General features: G+C 39.1%; 1 protein-coding gene across 5 annotated transcripts in view; it reads left to right on the top strand.

The window, feature by feature from the left end:
• Positions 1-19,665, top strand: part of CFAP20DC (CFAP20 domain containing) — a 250,019-nt gene that overhangs the window by 169,116 nt on the left and 61,238 nt on the right. For 3 of the 5 annotated variants that reach the window (XM_059161355.1, XM_059161354.1, XM_059161357.1), the window contains one exon: positions 1,926-2,300. The exons of the other annotated variants lie outside the window; for them this stretch is intronic. In XM_059161355.1, the coding sequence (XP_059017338.1) occupies positions 1,926-2,300 (375 nt within the window). The remainder of the gene's footprint in view (positions 1-1,925; positions 2,301-19,665) is intronic. 5 annotated transcript variants of the gene reach the window in all.

Below are 19,665 nucleotides of genomic sequence, written 5' to 3'. Positions count from 1 at the left end.
TCTCAGGGTCTTAGGATCAAGCCCTGAATTGCATCGGGCTCCCTGTTCATCAGGGAGTCTGTTTCTCCTTCTCTTTCTGCCCATTTCCCCTGCTTGTGCTCTCTCTCAAGTGCTCTCTCTCTCTCAAATAAATAAAATCTTAAAGAAAAACATCCTCTTCTGGCCTGTGTATAACCTAGAACAGGCTTTCTCACCTTTACACATTCTTCACTTCTACTGAAAGGGAAATCTCACCTCAGATAGTAATCTGTATGTTCAGCATGATGATGACCAAACACTGAGCAAGAAGCTCACAGTTCAATCAGCCTCTCAAATATTTTGTTTAAAAATTCCAAATCTGAGGGGGGAATGCCTGGGTGATTCAGTTCATTAGGCATCCAGTTCTTGATTTCAGCTCAGGTCATGACCTTGAGGTCTTGAAATCAAGCCCCCTGTCAGGCTGCATGCTGAGGGTGGAGTCTGCTCAAGATTCTCTCTTTCCCTCTCCTTCTGCCCTGCCCCCACTCCTGCATGCAGTCTTTCTTGATTGCTCTAAAAAAAAATTAAAAATAAAAAACCAAATTTGGGGAGTAACTAGATGTTTGGTTCTGTGTGGCTACAAATTGAAAGGGTAAGCAATAGCTTTCTGAAATTGAATGTAAGAGATACATTCTTAGATAGCAAATAATGTCTTTAAAATATAATCTGCTTTTGGGGGATACCTGGGTGACTCAGTTGGTTAAACATCTGACTTGATTTTGGCTCAGGTCATGATCTTAGAGTCATGAGATCTAGCGCTGCGTCAGGCTGTACACTCAGTGGGAGTCTGCTTGTCCCTCTCTCTCCGCCTCTGTTACCTCCCCTGGCTTGCACATGTGTTCACTCTTTCTCTCTGTCTCTCAAATAAATAAATACATAAAATCTTTAAATGTATATAGAGATAGATATATACTCTGCTTTTATTGATTTTTGTTTCTGTCCTAAGTTTATCATTTTGATGTCCACTTAGTTTTTACATATTTAAGTAAATAAGACAAATTGGAAAAATCTACCTTGGCAGGTATAAGCAATGATCAGGTTAGTTTGTTCTTCCAGGTTCTTATTTTATAGCAGAAAAATCCAACTGAAAAAACACTGTAGTTCTCATTTCCATTATTTACTTTCACAGCCATTGATTTTAAGTTTGTAGCTCCTCCTTTCTCAGATTTAAAAATGAAAATTTTTGCTTTCCTAGGGATAATCTCAGAACTAGGTATTTATAAAACTCATGTAGCTTTACAAATAATTCTGTTTCATCACGTTCATGTCTTACGGGAAAAAAAATACTTTCTATAATTGAAATTTTCATGTAAGAAAAGTATTTCACAGAACATGTCTATTATCTATTGCTCTTGAACGATAAGACTTCCCTACAATAATTTAAAACAAATACACTTTGATAGCCCAGCTTATTTTTAGAGTAGCATCTCTATGCTTAAATAAGCTAAATACTTTAAGTTCTAGCTGTTCCTCTTCTCATAGAGTCAGCTCATTAGGAAGTCAAAGTGTGCTATGCTTATGTAACTTCCGGTGGATCCTCTTCTTTCACATGCTTTTTTGAAATGACTGTATTTTTAGTGAATGGCTGTCTTGTAACCCAGAGGTCAAAAAAATATATATATGCCTTACCAAGACCAGATAGATACCACATAGCAGGGCATCTCACCAAACGGTTTAAATCTATTGCACTGCTGTTTTTAGTTACTCATCTTTTTATTGCAAAATAAAATAGGTATATATATATTAAGTATAGGTATATATATATATATATATATCATATATAGGTATATTATATGTATACTTTGGCTTTTATTCGGAGAATAAATGAACTTTTTAAGAACTGTTCTCAGTAGCTTCTTCACCACCGATTTTGGCTCAATGTGGTTTCACTTTGTTCCCCCATGTAGGGTAACGACAGTATCCAGGGTTCCCTGAGCCCAACAACTAGTCCTTCAGGGTTAACTCAGCTAACATTAGAGAACACGTTGGGGAAGGCTGCAATGTGGACAGATAAAGGACCTCTAAAAAGTGCCTACACAGAAGCAGGAGCATCAGAAAGCCAGAATTCCTTGGCAAAGCAGATAGATAGAAAAGACTTTCGAACAAGTGTGGTGCCTACACCATGCCTTTCTCCCCCTGGAAGAAGTGAAGCCTCTCAGAAAACTCCAGATCCTGTTATCAAAGCAAAGGACCGACCAGCCCATCAAGTACCAGCTTCAATAAACAAAACCTCCCTAAAGGAGATCTCAGAGGGAAAGTTGAGGCCGATTCCTGAAGTATCTGTAAGTGGCTTTGCTCTGGTTTGCATAGGCGGGCAGCACGTCCTGCTGTGTTCTGTTCTGTCCCACTTCACACGGGTTTTCAGCAGGACCTATTTTTCATCATTTGGGTGATCAGTAATGTATTCGCCTTCCAGTTCCAATGTGTTTTAGCTCAGTAGCAACAGCTGTTAAAGAGTATATTGCCCATCCCAGTGATAATAGAATGCCTCGTGTTTTTAATGAGAAAGATAATTATCATTATAGTAATTTTTTTATTTCCCAGTTACTTCTCATAATTTTAGTTATCACTGCCTGCAAATTATAAATGAAGATCTTATTTTTGAGCCAAAGGCTTGCCAGTGAAATTGACAGATTTTCAATAACAATCTACATTAGGAGCCATAAAAACATCATTATTCTCTTCACTTTCTGGTCTCTTTGCAGCAGTTTCCCAAATAATAAATGGCATGAGTGAAGGTTAATAGTAAAGTAGTGTCACTGAATAAATCCCTAGGCTAGTTTGGTGGCTATATTCATGTCCATTGGGTTGATTTTCCTCCTTCCTGTGTTAGTCCCTCTCTTCCTTCAGTCCCTCCACGCTGCACTTAGAAACCAGAGAACAGATGAAGTTATGCAGAACAAATAAACTTATATTCCATTTTTTTAAAACACAGTAAAGGTTTTCTTTATTTTTCATGTCCTAAGTATTCTGTATGTGTTACATTGTAAAGCTTTGGTTCAATTACGTTCTAAGCAATTGAGGGAGGATTGTTCCCTCACACAAGTCACAGACATATATGTCATCATTAACAGAACAGAAGTAGCTAATACTTCTTAAACACCTGCCATGTGTCAGTCACTCTGCCAAGCCTTTTTTCCACTGAAGCATTTCATTTAATCCTCACAGTGACCCTGAGAGGTAGACACTTTCATGCTCAATTTTTAGATGAGGAAACTTGAGGTTCAGCTCGGTTATGCGGGGTGTTCAAGGACAACAGCAAGTTAGTTGGAGAGTTAGAACTTGAAACTAGATTGTCTGAGACCAGAACTGCTGCCTGGGTCCACTACACTGGGCTGCATAAACATGTACCAACTCTCACGTAAATGGTAGCCCCTCCTCAAGAAAGACCCAGATAAAACTGGAATGTGTATTCATTTTTTTTCTCAAGTTTGCATGCATGTCTGTATGTGTGCCCACAAAAATGTAGCGAATCACCTAACTCAATGAAAATGGAATTTGTTTTATGGTGATTTTAGGATGAAAGTGGTCATAGTAATATCTTTGCCTGTTTTGCATTTATTTTAAATTATTTAAATTGTTTTGCATTTATTTTAAATTATTTCTAAAACAGATATTCTACCTAGCTGTAATTTTCTTCCCCTTTGGTGTACTCATAAGTGGAATGCAGCTAATAAACTAAACTTAGGGATTTGTTCTAGGATGCTCCTTCCCTTGACTGCTGCCAAAAAACGGAACCAAAGCAAGTCTCTTAAGAAGCCTTCCGCTCCATTCTCCCCTAATTTTTTTGCCACCACCCTTCTATTAGGTAAAATCTCTCATTCTTTCCATCTTTCCGTAGAAATAAAACCAGGGCACAAAAAATCAGCTTGTAAACTTGAGGCACAAATGAACTTTGAGTACCTGGCCACTCGACCAAGTACACTGCCTGAACCCTAGTACTCTCTGATGATACCAGGGGGAAATGAAAGGCTGGAGAGAGAGCGGGGGATTTTCCTTTACGCATCCTCTTCCTCTGAGAGCCGGTTGCCTGAGACTCTTTGCGTTGCTCCAAGAGCCCCTCCTCCCAGCTGCTCGCTGCCCTTTACAAAGCACTCACCTGACTCCTGTGCCTTTGCGCAGGCGCCGTGGGTGCAGCGTCGGCCATTTTTACTAGTCCATTTTACCGCTAAGGAGACCGACAGCAATCCCTTCAAAAGGATGGAAGAGGGAAGGAACCTTACACGTGTGGACAGGATAGAGGCACAAAAGCACTGCTTACCATTTGCGCAGAGAGGTTTAACCTCAGTGTCAAAATACAGACTAATAAAATGTGATCTCAGGGAACCCACGTGGTCGCTACAATCTGTGGCTTACATTTGTGAATTGTGAAAACCCCAATTTAATAGGATGTAAAATTATGGAAGGCATCGGCACTCTGCCCCATTTCAGGGTGAATTTACCATGGGAATGGAGTGTTCTTCCAGAGACACCATTTAAAAAAGAAATCATGGTCATAGTGAAAGGGTGCTAATACTTGACATTCTCTCCATTTAATAACTGTAGCTAAGAATCGGAAACAAGTTTCCTCAAAAGAGCCATGTACTTGCTAACTCCACAAAGGAATTCCCCCCCCCCCCAGATTCCAGAAACCCATGGTGGTGACTGTTAATAATATACTAAAATTTGGGGAGCCCGGGTTGCTCAGTGAGTTAAAGCCTCTGCCTTCAGCTCAGGTCATGATCCCAGGGTCCTGGGATTGAGCCCCATATTGGGCTCTCTGCCCAGCAGGGAGTCTGCTTCCTCCTCTCTCTCTCTCTCTCTCTCTCTCTCTCTCTCTCTGCCTGCCTCTCTGCCTACTTGTGATCTCTGTCAAATAAGTAAATAAATAAAATCTTTTTTAAAAAATAAGAATATACTAAAATTTAATTCACACAATATAGAATTCAGCTTTTTTTAGGGCACTCATGGAGTTGTGCAACCATCACTACTTATCTTAGATCATTTTTATCATCCCAAAAGAAATTCCATCCCTATTAATAGTCATTCCCCATTCATTGCTTTCCCCAAACTCCAAGAAGCCACTAATCTGCCTTTCTGTCTCTATGGATTTGCCCTTCCTGGACAGTTCATATAAATGAAGTCAGACAGTATGTGGTCTTTTGTATCTGACTTCTTTCATTTAGCATAATGTTTTCAAGTTCCATCCATGTTGTAGCATTTCATTTCTTTTTATGCCTGAATAGTAATCCATTATATGGATATGCCATATTTGTTTATTCATCTCTCAGTCGATAGCTGGTTGTTAACACTTTTTGGCTATTATGAAAGATGGTGCTATGAACATTCATATGCACATTTTTGTGTGGACATATGTTTTCATTCCTCTTGGGTATATACCTAGGGATGGAATTTCTGGGTCATATGCAACTTTATATTTAACGTTTGAGGAACTGCCAAACTGTTTTCCATAGCAGCTGCACCATAGTACATTCCTACAAACAAGACAAGTTGACGGGATTTTTCTACATCTTAGTCAACACTTGTTATTGTCTGCCTTTTTCATTTAAGCCATCCTGGTGGGTGTGAAGTGGTATCTCATTGCACTTTCAGTTTGCATTCCCCTGATGACTCAAGATGCTGAGCATCTTTTCATACACTTATTAGCACATCTGCTTATCTCCTTTGGAGAAATGCCTATTCAAATCTTTGGCCTATTTTTTCATTGGATTATTTGTCTTTTTATTGCCCTGTTGTAAGAGTTTGGATACAAGCTCCTTGTCAGATATGTGATATGCAAATATACTCTCCCATTCTGTAAGCTGTCTTTTCATTTCTTGGGGCTATCTTTTGAGGCACGGAAGCTTTTCATTAGGTGAAGTCCAATCTATCTGTGTTTTTCTTCTCTTGTTTATACTTTTGGTGTTATAGCTAAGAGCCATTGCCTAATACATGGTCACAGAGATTTATTCCTCTTTTCTTCTAAGAATTTTTTAGTTTAACTCTTAAATTTTGTCCTATAATCCATTTCTAGCTCTAGTGGGAAGTAGGGGTTCAACTGCATTTTTTTGCTTGTGGATATTCACTTGTACCAACACTATTGATTGAAAGACTGTTTTTCCCATTGAATTGTCTTGTCACCTTTTTTGGAAGTCAATTGACCATACATGTGAAAGTTTATTTCTGACTTCCCAGTTCTGTTCTATCTATATGTCTATCCTTATGCAGTATCACACTGGCTTGATTACTGTAGTTTTATAGTAGACTTTGAAATCAGGTAGTGTGACTCCTTCAACTTTGTTCTTCCTTTCCTGGATTGTTTTTGCATTTCCATAGGAATTTGAGGATCAGCTTGTCAGTTGAGATTGCATTGCATCTATAAATCAGTTTGGGGGATATATCTTAATATCTTAATATTAAGCCTTCCAGTCCATGGATATCTTTCCATTTATTTGTGTCTTTCATTTCTTTGGGCAATGTTTTATAATTTTCAGCATACAAGTCTTACACTTTCTTTGTTAAATTTATGCCTAAGTATATTTTTGATGTTCTTGTGAATAGAATTGTTTTCTTAATTTTTTAATTTGTTCATTTCTAGGGTTCATAGAAATGCAATTTATTTTTATATTGATTTTATATCTTGTAACCTTTCTGAATATTAATTAGTTCTAATGGTGTTTTTGTGAATTCCTTAGGAATTTCTATATACAAGATCATGTCATTACAAATAGAGATAGTTCTACTTCCTTTCCAATCTGGATGTCATTTATTTCTTTTTATTACCTAATTGCCCCCACAAATGGATTTCATTTGAATGAAAAGCTTTTCTTTCTTTCAAGATATTTAAGATTTAATACTTCAACTACTGTGGCCCAGTAGTGAATTCTAACACAGACATAATGAGCTCTGTCAGGCCTAGAAGGATTCTACTGGTATGATGCATAGGAAATGTACTAGATGCAAGAGAAAAATTTTGACAATTATCCTGGGACTGGAAGTCCATCCAATATATGAATGGAGGTATGAAATTACCTCTGCTGGCTAGCTTTGTAGTCAACGCATATAGAATACTAACATGTATGGGGGGTTCTGCCTCCTAAGCTGGGCTTCTAAAATAAAGGACTTCTAGGGGCACCTGCGTGAGCCTAGAAGTCGGCATCTGACTCTTGACTTTGGCTCAGGTCATGATCTCAGCATTGTAAGATGGAGCCCTTCACTGGGCTCCATGCTGGGTGTGGAGCCTGCTTAAGATTCTCGTCTCTTTCTCTGTCTCTCTCTCTCTCTGCTCCTCCACCCTCCACTTTTCCTCTCTAAAAATAATTAAATAATTAATTAAAATAAAACAAAGGACTTCTAGGTGATGAGTTACAGCTGCTCTGGTTCTATTTCTGGATTATGACAGCATCTCCTTTTCTGCTGAGTGCCTGTCAGGCCAGGTATTCCCCCTGGTGCTAGAGATAAACCAACCCAAACAGATGAGGCCTGTCTCCTCAGGGGGCTTATATCTGTTAGGAAATACAGACAATAAAGATGCACAAACAAATACATAAAGTGTTTATAAGCTATGATAAGGATGTGGGAAGACAAAGATAAGGTGATATAACAGACAACAGGGTTGGCCAGAATGGTGGGTACTTCAGATATTATCTGACTGAGTAGGTGACATTTGAGCTGAGATCTGAAATTTAAGATGGAGCCAGCCATGCAAAGAACCTGGGACTACTGTTTCAGGTATCGGGAACAATAGGTACAAAGCTTCTGAAATGGATGTCTTTGGGGAATAGAGGAGGCCCACATAGCTGGGTCTTTCGGGAAAGGGCAAGGGAAGTGGAGGATGAGGTCAGAGCTGTTAAAAGGCCCAGATCACATGAGATCAGAATGGCCACGGTAAGGAGGGTGGCCTTTATTCCACATGCAATGGCAAGTCTTTGTAGGGTTTGAAGCAGGGCAATAACATTTACATTCAAAAACTTCCCTCTTGGGCGCCTGGGTGGCTCGGTTGGTTGGACGACTGCCTTCGGCTCGGGTCATGATCCTGGAGTCCCGGGATCGAGTCCCGCATCGGGCTCCCAGCTCCATGGGAAGTCTGCTTCTCCCTCTGACCTTCTCCTCGCTCATGCTCTCTCTCACTGTCTCTCTCTCAAATAAATAAATAAAATCTTAAAAAAAAAAAAAAAGAAACTTCCTTCTTGCTGTGTCAAGGATGGATGCAACAGGACAGGAATAGAAGCAGAGAAAGCAGTTGAGGCATCACTCTCTGATAAATCAGAGCGGAGATGAAGAAAAGTGACAGATTCCCAAAATAACTAAGAGCTAGGACTGATAGGATAGAGGGAAGAGGAAACAGGCAGAATCAAGCATGACTCTGAGGCTCGGGACCTAAGCTATAGGGAGGGTGGTCATGTAATTCGCTGGGCTCTGGGAGACTGTGAGCAGACCTGAGCCATCAACTCAACCATCAAGGTACTACAGTCAAGAATTGTAAGCTGACTCCCCATTGAAAATCAGTTCTCACATGGGGTGCCTGGGTGGTTCAGTCGGTGAAGTGTCCAACTCTTGATTTTGGCTCAGGTCATGATCTCAGGGTTGTGAAATGGAACCCCGAAGCAGAGATTCTCTCTCCCTCTGCCTGTCCAACCCCCACCCCATGCTCACTCTCACTCTCTCTCTCTCTCTCTCACACACACACACATAAATAAATTTTGAAAAAGGAAATATGCTGTCGCAAAGTGCCAACTTGAAGTAACTCTATGACAAGAGACAATCAAAGGCCTTACAAAAGAAGGTGCAGGAGAATTGTTCTCCTAATCCCCTGATATGCCAGAGTACTAGTAATTCTAAGGAACACTTACTGACATTGATTTGCTAACTTCTTGGTAAACCTCATCCTTGCAATGTCTTATTCATTTTTTAAATAGAGCTCCCTATTATTGATTTCAAATATTTTTAAGTAAGAAACAAGTACAACCCTCTGGGTAATACCATAACCATGTAGATAGCTAGTAATTAAACTTTTCCACATGTGTAACTGCATTCAAACAGTTTTGAATGAAGCATTTTAAACCTGTAAATGTAATTATGTGCATCTTTAAACAAACAAATAAAAAAGACATAGGCTTTGTGGTTCCAGAAAAAGTTTAAACTTATTGAAGAATGGTTATTTTCATAAGAAAGACAAAATATGCTACCAATTACAAATTCAGGTATTCTTAGAAAAAAACAAGACATGAGATTTTATAGGGAAAAATTATAAAATGAATACCATATAGCTTGAGTTTAATTTTCACATTTTCATTTTTGAAAATCAAAACTGAATTATGGAAGGACACTTTATATGTGTTTTAAGCCGTGGTACAATTTTTTTTTTAATTGTCAAGCCTTTTCCTTTGGATATTGAAAAAGGATTAGTTTGACTGCCTCGCTGATGAAATTGAGCTCGAATTTTTTTGAAATAATAGAGGCTTACTGTTCTATGCAATTTGTATACTACTAACTTAGAGGAAAATGAATTTGTAAATCATTTTAGAGTTTTAAAGGCATTGTTCCATTACATAAAGTTCTGCATTTTCTAGGGTATATAATACTCTGTGTTCAAAGTGAAGCCATCTGTCTCTCTTTGAATTTGCCACTCAAGTATGCCATTTGCAGCTGTCTTTCCAACAATACCCCATTGTTTGAAGACTTCATAAATGTCTGTCTGACCCCTGACTTCCTTCAGTTACAACAATATTCCATTGTTGCAAAACACCTGTCTGGGGGTCAGGTTATCCTATGTGCTGTACGTATGTCGATCATCCTCACCTAAATGTGCAGGTTCACCCAATGACTCTCTTTCCTTCCAAGGCTATCACTATAGATGACTACTGGCTTCATGCTCTCCTGAGCCACCTGATAGACAGCTTTCACCTTTGCCACCCTCAGGACTTTCCCCAAAGAGAGCTCTACAGCATGTCTATCTACATTTTCATTCTTCCGAGCAGTCAAGAACAGTGGACACCACAGCTCAGAGCACCAGCTCAAACCAGCAGATCTGGATTTTCGTTCTGGCTTTGCTTCTTTTTACTTATGTGACCTTGGACGCATTTCTTATCTTCCTTGAATCTCAGTTACCTCATCTGTCAACTTTGAGAAAATAATAATACTTATTCCATAGGGTCATAATGAATATCACATGTGGAACACTTAGCCCGTATCAACCAGATATTTTCCTCTACCCGTGTCTGAGTAGTTAGAAATGTAAACCAGTATGCCTGGCATACTAAAGCACACTTTTTCAAATCCAATAAAATTCCAGAAACTAATTATTGGTACTGTTCGATAAGGGAGAGCTATGTGTGTTTATTGTCCTCTGTTAAGAGGTGAATCAAGTGCTGACATAAAAGTGAATTAATGGGTCACTTCTGTCAGATAACGTGTTGGTATTTTGTCAATGTTCACTGAAGAGGGAATAATATTTAGAAGCAGGACCTCGTGTGTCTCCAGTCATTCCCCTGTAGAGCACTCTTTGTGTGCCTGCCTTATTCCCAGAGCTAAATTAGAGATCCGCAGCTCCATGGCTGATGGATGAATTAAATGTGGACAAGACTAGTAACAGCTTATAAATTGTTTATAACTATGAACTATTAACCATGGTGAGAATGTGACATTTGTTACATTGGACACTCCTACCAATTAGTAGTCTTTGAAGAAGAGTTTGTGATTTCATGATTTGTCAAAACTATACTCTTTCCTTGCCTCTGGGGGAAAAAAAACACAGAGTCATTGTGTCACTTTTATCGGTCAATGCACTGCTGAGGATATTGCTGAAGCTACAGAATTTGGTGGTTAAATAACATTGGAGCTACCAGTAATAGGATTTGCATTAAGCATAGAAATTTTCTGGGTGGAATTTGCTTCTAGCCCTCTTATTTTTATTTGTTGTGGGTTTGTTTTTTTTTTTTCAGTCTAAATTTTTGCTGATGCTACAGATGCATCTAGTGTCTAATTTAGTTGTTGACCGAGGCGAAATGGTCCAGATAGAAGTATCTTAAAATAATTAAAAATGGCATTATGGTCCAAATTTTGGGTGATGATATGGACCTGCAAAAGTCATTATTCATGTCACCAATGTGCCAGTTACTGTAATGAAGAGGAGCAGTTTCAGATTCTCAGAAGTTTCAGAAATTGTAGACAGACTTGACAAAAACTAAGAGACTAGCAGAAGTATGAATCCATGAGAACACATTAGTTGCTTAGCTAACACACTGTAACTTTTTACTATGGATTCTCCAATATTTTTATGCTAAGGTTAGCAACCTACTAGTCAAATGTTAATGGAAGAAATCCATCTTTTTTTTTTTGTCTTGGCTTTCCTAATTTTAAAGGAACAAGTCATACTTGCCATTTTCCTATTTTATGGAAGAGGCCTTAAGCTGATAGTATTTCCTGACCCACTGAGATCAAGGTCTTTATTTCAAGAACCTTATTTGTGAATTTAAAGATTTAGGGCACTTGCCATATGCCAAGTGCTATACAAAGTGCCCCACTCTTTCTGTCCAGTCTCCATCTCCAGCCCTTATAAGAGGCCTCACTTATTTCTGTTTGACAGACCAGGAAGCCCAGAGGCTTTAGCTAGTTCACATCCAATAAGTGACTAAACAGTGAGTCATACTCAAAGAGTTTGGGCCAGAAAAGCTGGTTCACCTTCCACTACCCTGGACCACTCGTGCTCTGTCTCACATGCACTCGTGCTCTCTTTCTCAAATAAATTTAAAAAAAAAAAATGCTGTGAAGCTTAAAGTGGCAATGGAAGTTAAATTGCCACATGATCACAGAATTTTTTTTGAGACAGAGCACAAGTGCATGTGAGTGGGTTGGGGGTGAACGGGTGGGGTGGGGCAAAGGGAGGAGAGAGAAAACCTGAGTAGGCTCCACACTGAGGCTTGATCTCATGCCCCCGAGACCATGACCTGAGTCAAAATCAAGAGTTGGACACCTAACCGACTGAGCCTCCCAGGTGCCCCGATCACAGAACCCTTTCAGTTAGCTTTAATTGGGGATGGTGGTCCAGGGTAGTGGAAGGTGAACCAGCTTTTCTGGCCCAAACTCTTTGAGAGCACTTGGCATATGGCAAGTGCCCTAAATCTTTAAAGGCTACGGTCGTCTTATAGATGGCATATCCTTGAATATAATTTAAAACCTGTTCCATTTGGTGTTACTAGATTCCTTCAAGTCTATAGTAATTGTTCAGCTCATGAAGTACCCTTGAACTTAGTAGATAGGTGCTGGGAAATTACAAATTATTTATCAATAATAAGAGCTCAGCTGTGGTTCAGATAATTCTTTCTGAAAATTAGCTGGCTGACTCCCAAGACAAAATGTACGGAAGTATATGGTATGGAAGTCATGGAGGGAAAGGGTGTTCGATACAAATATAGCACATTGATATAAAGATTTTTTTTAATTTATTTTCAGCATAACAGTATTCATTATTTTTGTACCACACCCAGTGCTCCACGCAATCCGTGCCCTCTATAATACCCACCACCTGGTACCCCAACCTCCCACCCCCCCGCACTTCCAACCCCTCAGATTGTTTTTCAGAGTCCATAGTCTCTCATGGTTCACCTCCCCTTCCAATTTCCCCCCAACTCCCTTCCCCTCTCTAACTCCCCATGTCCTCCATGCTATTTGTTATGCTCCACAAATAAGTGAAACCATATGATAATTGACTCTCTCTGCTTGACTTATTTCACTCAGCATAGTCTCTTCCAAGATCTTTTTTAAAAAATACTTTCACGCTTCTCCCCTCCAAAAAAGAGAGCACCACATCTATGAGATAGAAAGCTACCCCTTTGCAAGGACTTTTTGCCAATATTGGTTAAACTACCCAAGAATTCTCTACCCAAGACATTCTTTATTTACTTGACAGACAGAGATCACAAGTAGGCAGAAAAGCAGAGGGAGAGGAGAAAGCAGGCTCCCTGCTGAGCAGAGAGCCCGATGTGGGGCTCGATCCCAGGACCCTGGGATCATGACCTGAGCCGAAAGCAGAGGCTTTAACCCACTGAGCCACCCAGGTGCCCCTACCCAAGACATTCTTAAAGGATTAGTATGCAGAGATGATGAAGTATGAATTGAGTCAAGGATAGTGAAATGTTTCTAGGTTATAGCCAAAATGTTTGTGACAGACATCTTGGAGGTGGCATTGGGTCTGGTTAAGCCTAGGTCAACATGAATGCCATTGTTCTAAAAGACAACCTAGATTCTGACCTGTTGTTTTTTCTAACAGCCTGCTTACTGATTTCTGCTGTGTTAAGTCAATATAGCATCCCTTCAGTGTAGCAGTTTGTCAAGTTGTACTGTAGCTTGGTCTTTATATTTCAATTTACCTCTTTGCATGATGAAGAAATATGCTAAAAGCTACCATACACTGTGAATGAGTTATTTGCTCAAGTGTGTGTCACTTGAGGCTCATGCCTGAGGTTTCTGTCTTCATTCTTCTTTTCCATGGGCCTGCGTTCTCAGTGAATCAGGGTGAACTCTAGTATGGGATACGTGCTCAAGAATTTGAAACAAGTCTTCAAACGGTGCTAGTTGGTGAAGAGATGTCCTGGAACGCTAATTTACCATCGGCTCATTTTTAAAATGTCAATGTAGCAATACTTTTGCTGTCTGCAAATAGCAATAGAGAGGAGATTAATCTTCATATTAAAATGCCAGTTGAGGTTTAAAATTAGCTTTGGAAAATGGATTTCTGCTACTTTTCCAATGTCTGCTATGACATTAGAGTTCAGAAAAACTTCCAAAACTTTCTAATTATAGCTTCAGCATTCTTCATGACATAAATTTGAACCTAGCAGCAATACTGAACCCCCAGAATTTACAAAATGCCACCTTTATCCCTACTAAAATGGTCCGGAGCAAGGTGCCAGTGACTATTACTTCCTAGGAAATCTTTTCTGAGTCTTAGACTTCTTTGTCACTTTTGGTCATGGAGAAGTACACAAATCATAAACATACACTCTGAAGAATTTTCACCAACTGAACAAATCCATGTGACCATGATCCAGAACAAGAAAGAGAACAATGCCAGTGCCTCAGGAGCCCCATTGTACTCCCTGTCAGTACCCCTTTCTGCCACCATCGCTTCACAACTTCCGCTGAAACCCCCAAGACTAGTCCTGCCCATATATACCCTCTGGTGCCTGGTTTCTCTCTCTTAGCATTTCTCTTATGAAAGTCAGTATATCACTTATTTTGCTGATGTATCGTGTCCTGCTATCATACCACCCTGCTGATGGGAGCTACTAAGAATATGTCTTTTTTAATCTCTCTTTTTTCTTTATTGAAGTATGATTGGGATACAGTATATTAGTTTCAGGTATATAACAGAAATTTGACAATTCTGTGCATTACTTGGTGCTCACCGTGGTAAACATAGTCACCATCTGTCACCGTACAATATTACTATTATTGACTATATTTACTATGCTGTACTTTTCATCTCCATGACTTATTTTATAATTTCATAGGCTTCTCATCTCCATGACTTATTTCATTTACCTTTTAATCCCCTTTCACCCATCCCCTCATCAACTTTGCTTCACCAACCACCAGTTTATTCTCCCTACTTAAGAGTCTGCTTATTTGTTTGTTTTCTTTTTCAGATTCCACATGTAAGTGAAATCATATGGTATTTGTCTTTCTCTGTCCGACTTATTTAACTTAGCATAATACTCTCTAGACCCATCAGTGTTTTTGCAAATGGCAAGATAATATTCTTTTTTATGGCTGATATTCCTGTTGTGTGTGCATGTGTGTGTACCACATTTTTATCCATTCATCTGTCAATGGACACTTGGGCTGCTTCCATATTTTTGCTATTGTAAATAATACCATAATAAACATAGGGTTGCATATATCTTTTCAAATTGATGTTTTTATTTTCTCTGGGTAGAAGACAGTATCAAGATTCCTCAAAAAATAAAAAATGAAGATCTCATATGATCCAATAAGAATATATCTTTTGAGAGAATCATGGGCTATTAATGAGACTTGGCCAGGGAAGTGGAAGCCATTTGGTCATAAAAGGTTTAGATTAAATTCTAGATATTCTAGGTATTTCCAGGGCACCTGGGTGGCTCAGTTGGTTAAGCAACTACCTTTGCCTTAGGTCATGACCTCAGGGTCCTAGGATCAAGCCCCTCATTGGGCTCTCTGCTCAGCAGGGAGTCTTCTTCTCCCCCTCACTCCCCCTCTGTGTTATCTCTCTCTCTCTCAAATAAATAAATAAAACCTTTTGAAAATTAATTAATTAATTAATTCTAGGTATTTCCATCCTTGTTATTTGGGAACCATTTTTATGATTTCATTTCTGAAATAGTATGTACAATACATAATGCTTTCTATGAATATAAACTCCATACTTTCAGTTTGTCTCATGTTGTTTGGCCTGGTGGTTAGAATACACTGCCACACCACCCTTCTTATCCTTCAAGGTCCAACTTAGAGACCACTGCCTCCCTGAAGCTTGACTGATTCTACAGGACGTGACCTTTTCTCTTTTCTGAAATGCCAGACTATTTGGTATACCTCCCTTTCCTGACATGCCTTTTACATTATGTTCTGTTCTAACAGCCATCATCCCCTCTGTAGTAGCAGTTTCTGTATCTTGGTGTAACTTAAAAGAATACAAAGAGTCAGGGATAGTTTGGTAGACCTTTATTAAGAGTTGGTTTTTTGTTTGTTTTTTTACATGGTGTCCCCTATGCTGTAGGTGTCAGGCACTGTGACAATGCAAACCTGATTCAGAAAGAAAGTCTCAGAGATTTTATAGGTTCCAGAATGAGAATTTAACAGCCCAATTTTCTCCCAATTTCATTATTCTCCCATCCATATAGAATGGAATGAATTTCTTCGCCTGATCTTATTAACCCATGGCCGTGTCTCATTTTGGCTCTACACCACCATTGTGAACTTGGCCTTAGAACTTAGAATGGTTCAGTAAAACCAGTTCTTCTCTGAGGTTCACAACATTCTGTGGGCAAGTGTTTGATCCATTAAGCTGTTCTGCCTTAATATCTGGAGAAAAGAGATTAGGCAAAGGGACATCAAGTTGTAAGGTTACTTTTATTTAGTTTTGTTTTATCTGGAATTATGTTTCCCTTTTTAATCATGATCAAGACTCTGTGTGATTAACTAGTACTATACCCAAGTGTATGCTACCTTTTTTATTTAAGTAGGCTTCATTCCCAATATGGAGCCCAATACAGGGTTTGAACTCAGAACCCTGAGATTAAGACCTGAGCTGAGATCCAGAGTCAGACGGACACATAACCAACTGAGCCAGCCAGGTACCCCCTGTGCTACCTTATTTTATGCTCAATTCTTTCTAGCTCTTGATTGCCCTACTAGATTGTAAAGCCTGTGAAAGCAGGGGCAACATCCCACTTGTCTTTGTGACATACTGTGTTAGGCTCCTAAAAATGTCTGAAAATCAAAGAAAAATGAGTGGCTCAACTGGCTTCATGAGGGAAGAACTTTCCCGGGAATCTGAGCACAGCTGAATTGTATAGCCTTGAGCCCATTACCTCCTTCCTAAAACAAATCCAACTGATAATGTCTCCCTTCTTTCCTACAAGGATATTTTGAGACAAAATTAGATCATATGTAACATTTTGAGACTTTTGGAAATAGAATAAGATACTTGTTTCTCGCATGTTGTATAATTTAGTTAGATGCCATCTTGTGCTACAGTCCCCTTTCCTGTGAAGACTTTCTTATAAGCCTTCTTTAAAAAAATAATAATAATATGTAATTTAAATGATTTTGCCTTTCCAGTGATTTTAAAACGGTTTAAGAGATTACAAATCAAGAATGTATCAGGGGACCAAGTTAATTACCTGTCTCTGCCATCAGTTGCTCTATTCATGACCCTGGAGAAAGTCACTTTTTCTCTCTGCTCATTTTCACCTGCTCTTCCAGTGTGTTGTCGGAATACACTTTTAGTGTTGTAGGAAGTAAATTCATGGAAATTCCGAGTTCTGAGCACTTAGCATCAACAGTTCCTGGCCCATAATAGGATCTCAGTATTTGTTGAGTAAACTAATGAATGAACCAATCAGTGCATTTCCACCACTGCCGATGACGTCAGCATTCCCGGCAGGCACCATTTCCCCAGCATCTGCTTCCGTACGTCCAGTGCTAGAGAGAGCTCACTCCCTCTGAAGTCCACTCATTCCCTTTGTCAACAAATGTAATGACTATCCAGTGCCACCTTGGACTCCTGCGAGGCATCTTCCAAATCTGCAGGGCAGTTAGACACCCCCATGCTGTGTTCCTCAAGCATCTTAGACACATCTGTGTTGTAGTATTAATCTGGGTACATATAATACTTGACTTCTAATGCCTATTACGTCTCCCTCTCTCTACTGTGAGCTCCATGCAGACAGAGGGTGCCTTATTTTCTTTACACCCCTGCCTCCTGACATAGTACAGAATAGGTGAGAGACTGGGGGGCAGTGAACAGAAAATGAAAAGGAAGAACGCTAATAACAGGGAGCACATGTATTGACAGCCAACTCAGTGGTCCTCCTAAGAGGGAGGTACTCACCCAAGCAGATATGCACCAAAAATCATCCACTGGGCTCAAGGAAGAAAATGTTGAAACTATTTCCATTGTTTTTTAAGGTCAACCATTTTAATTTCTGTTTTTACATGTTTTATACTATGCATACCAGTTTAATATAGCTATACATGTGTTTAATTAAAGACAAATATATTAGAAGGTGCATATCCAAATGCTTTTTTCATAGAGGTGCACACCATAAGTTTGGAGACCTTTCATATAGCTGTTCATCAGGTATTATGCTAAGCATTTTGCATGCATATTATTTCATTTATCCCATTGAAAATCATGTGACATATATACTGTGATTCCATTTTGCAGATGAAGAAACTGAGGCACGGAGAGGTTAGATAATTTGCCCAATCACATCCAGCTGGTAACTGGTGGGACGAGGGCCCAGGCTCAGATCCTTCTGGCTTAACCACTGTCCATTCTCTCCTGTTTTCTGTCCTAACACCTATGGTTGTACTTGAGGCAAAATACAGGTCTGTGGATTAAATACATGAAATGAGTGGATGAATTAATCATACTGAGTACTTATTAAAGCTTTCTCAAGAAAAACTGTGAGAATGAAAATAAAATTTCCTTTCTCTTTGTAGAAGTGTGTTGGCAGCAACAAGCCAAATGACATGCCCAGGTGACACATTGGAACACTTCATTCCATTTCTTGACAGAAAAACTGAAGTGAAGCCCAGCAAGTCACTGTTCTATGCTGAGCCCAAAGTCAAGCTGCTAGTCTTGTTTTTACATTTGATGACTGAACTACTTTGTTTTTATTGAGCTATAACTCATATACCATAGAATTCAGCTTTTTAAAGAGTACAGTTCAGTTTTTAGTATATTCACAAAATTCTGCAACAATTGAATTTCAGAACTTTTGCATCACCCCCCACCCCCAATGAAGCTACACACCCACTGGCAGTCACTCCCCTTTCCTGCTCCTTCCACCCTGGGCAACCACCAATCTGCTTTCTGTCTGTATGGATTTGCCCATCCTGGACATTTCATATTAGTGAAATCATACAGTCTGTGACCTTTTGTCTCTGGCTTCTTTCACTTAGCATAGTATTTTCAAGGTTCATCCACGTTGTAGCATGTGTCAGTACTTTGTGACTCTTCATGGGCAAATTACATTCCATTGTACAGATAAACAAAGATCTATCCATCAGTTGATGGACATTTGGTTGTTTCAACCTTTGGGCTGTTATGAAAAGTGCTGCTGTGAACATTTGTATTCAAGTCTTTGTATGAACATATGTTTTCAGTTCTCTTAGAAATATGCCTAGGAGCGAGTCACTGGGCCACATGATAGATATTGAACATTTTAAGGAACCACCAAACTGTTTTCCAAAGTGATGGCGCCATTTTACATTCCCACCAGCAATGTGTGAGGATTCTAATTTCTTTACAGCTTCACCAACCCTTGTTGCTGTCAAACTTTTGTATCTAGTGGTTGTGAATGAGATTTCATTGAGGTGCTGATTTGTATTCTTCTAATGACAGTGAAGTCAAGCATCTTTTCTTGTGTTTATTTTTCCCCCAATTATTTCTTCTAAATTTAAATTATTCTTATTTTTCTTTTTCTTTTCTTTAGTGCCTTTCATTGGAATATAAATTTCATTCTTCTTGTGATATCTGTTTTGTCCTAGGAACTCTCAAAACATATTAAATACTTATGAAATCTCCTGTTAGAATTGTGTAGCCTCTCAGGGTGCCAAGCTGCTGGAACCATGAGTTGTAAAAATTTAAATGAGTTTCCTCCAGAAACTTTCCAGAAAATCTCTATATTATTAGATCACAAGCTTTGATAATCGCCAAATTATGATAATGATAGCACTTTATTTAAAACTCCATAGACACACCAAGACTTTTTTTTTAATTATATTTTCTTAACTTTTTACACTCCTATGAGGCAGAACAGAAGAGAAGGCAGTAGCTGTCTCAAAGGGTCCTCCAAGAAAGTAAGTGTAGAGATCTGAATATCTAAAAAATTATAGTGTGTCATGAAACAAACCTTTTCTTTTCTTTTTTTAATAAAGAGGGAAATGGAGGGCAGGGAG

This window comes from Mustela lutreola, chromosome 2, assembly GCF_030435805.1.
Source record: "Mustela lutreola isolate mMusLut2 chromosome 2, mMusLut2.pri, whole genome shotgun sequence".
NCBI lineage: Eukaryota > Metazoa > Chordata > Mammalia > Carnivora > Mustelidae > Mustela > Mustela lutreola.
The sequence above is the reverse complement of the archived record's forward strand: the minus strand, read 5'-3'. Positions and strand labels throughout refer to the sequence as shown.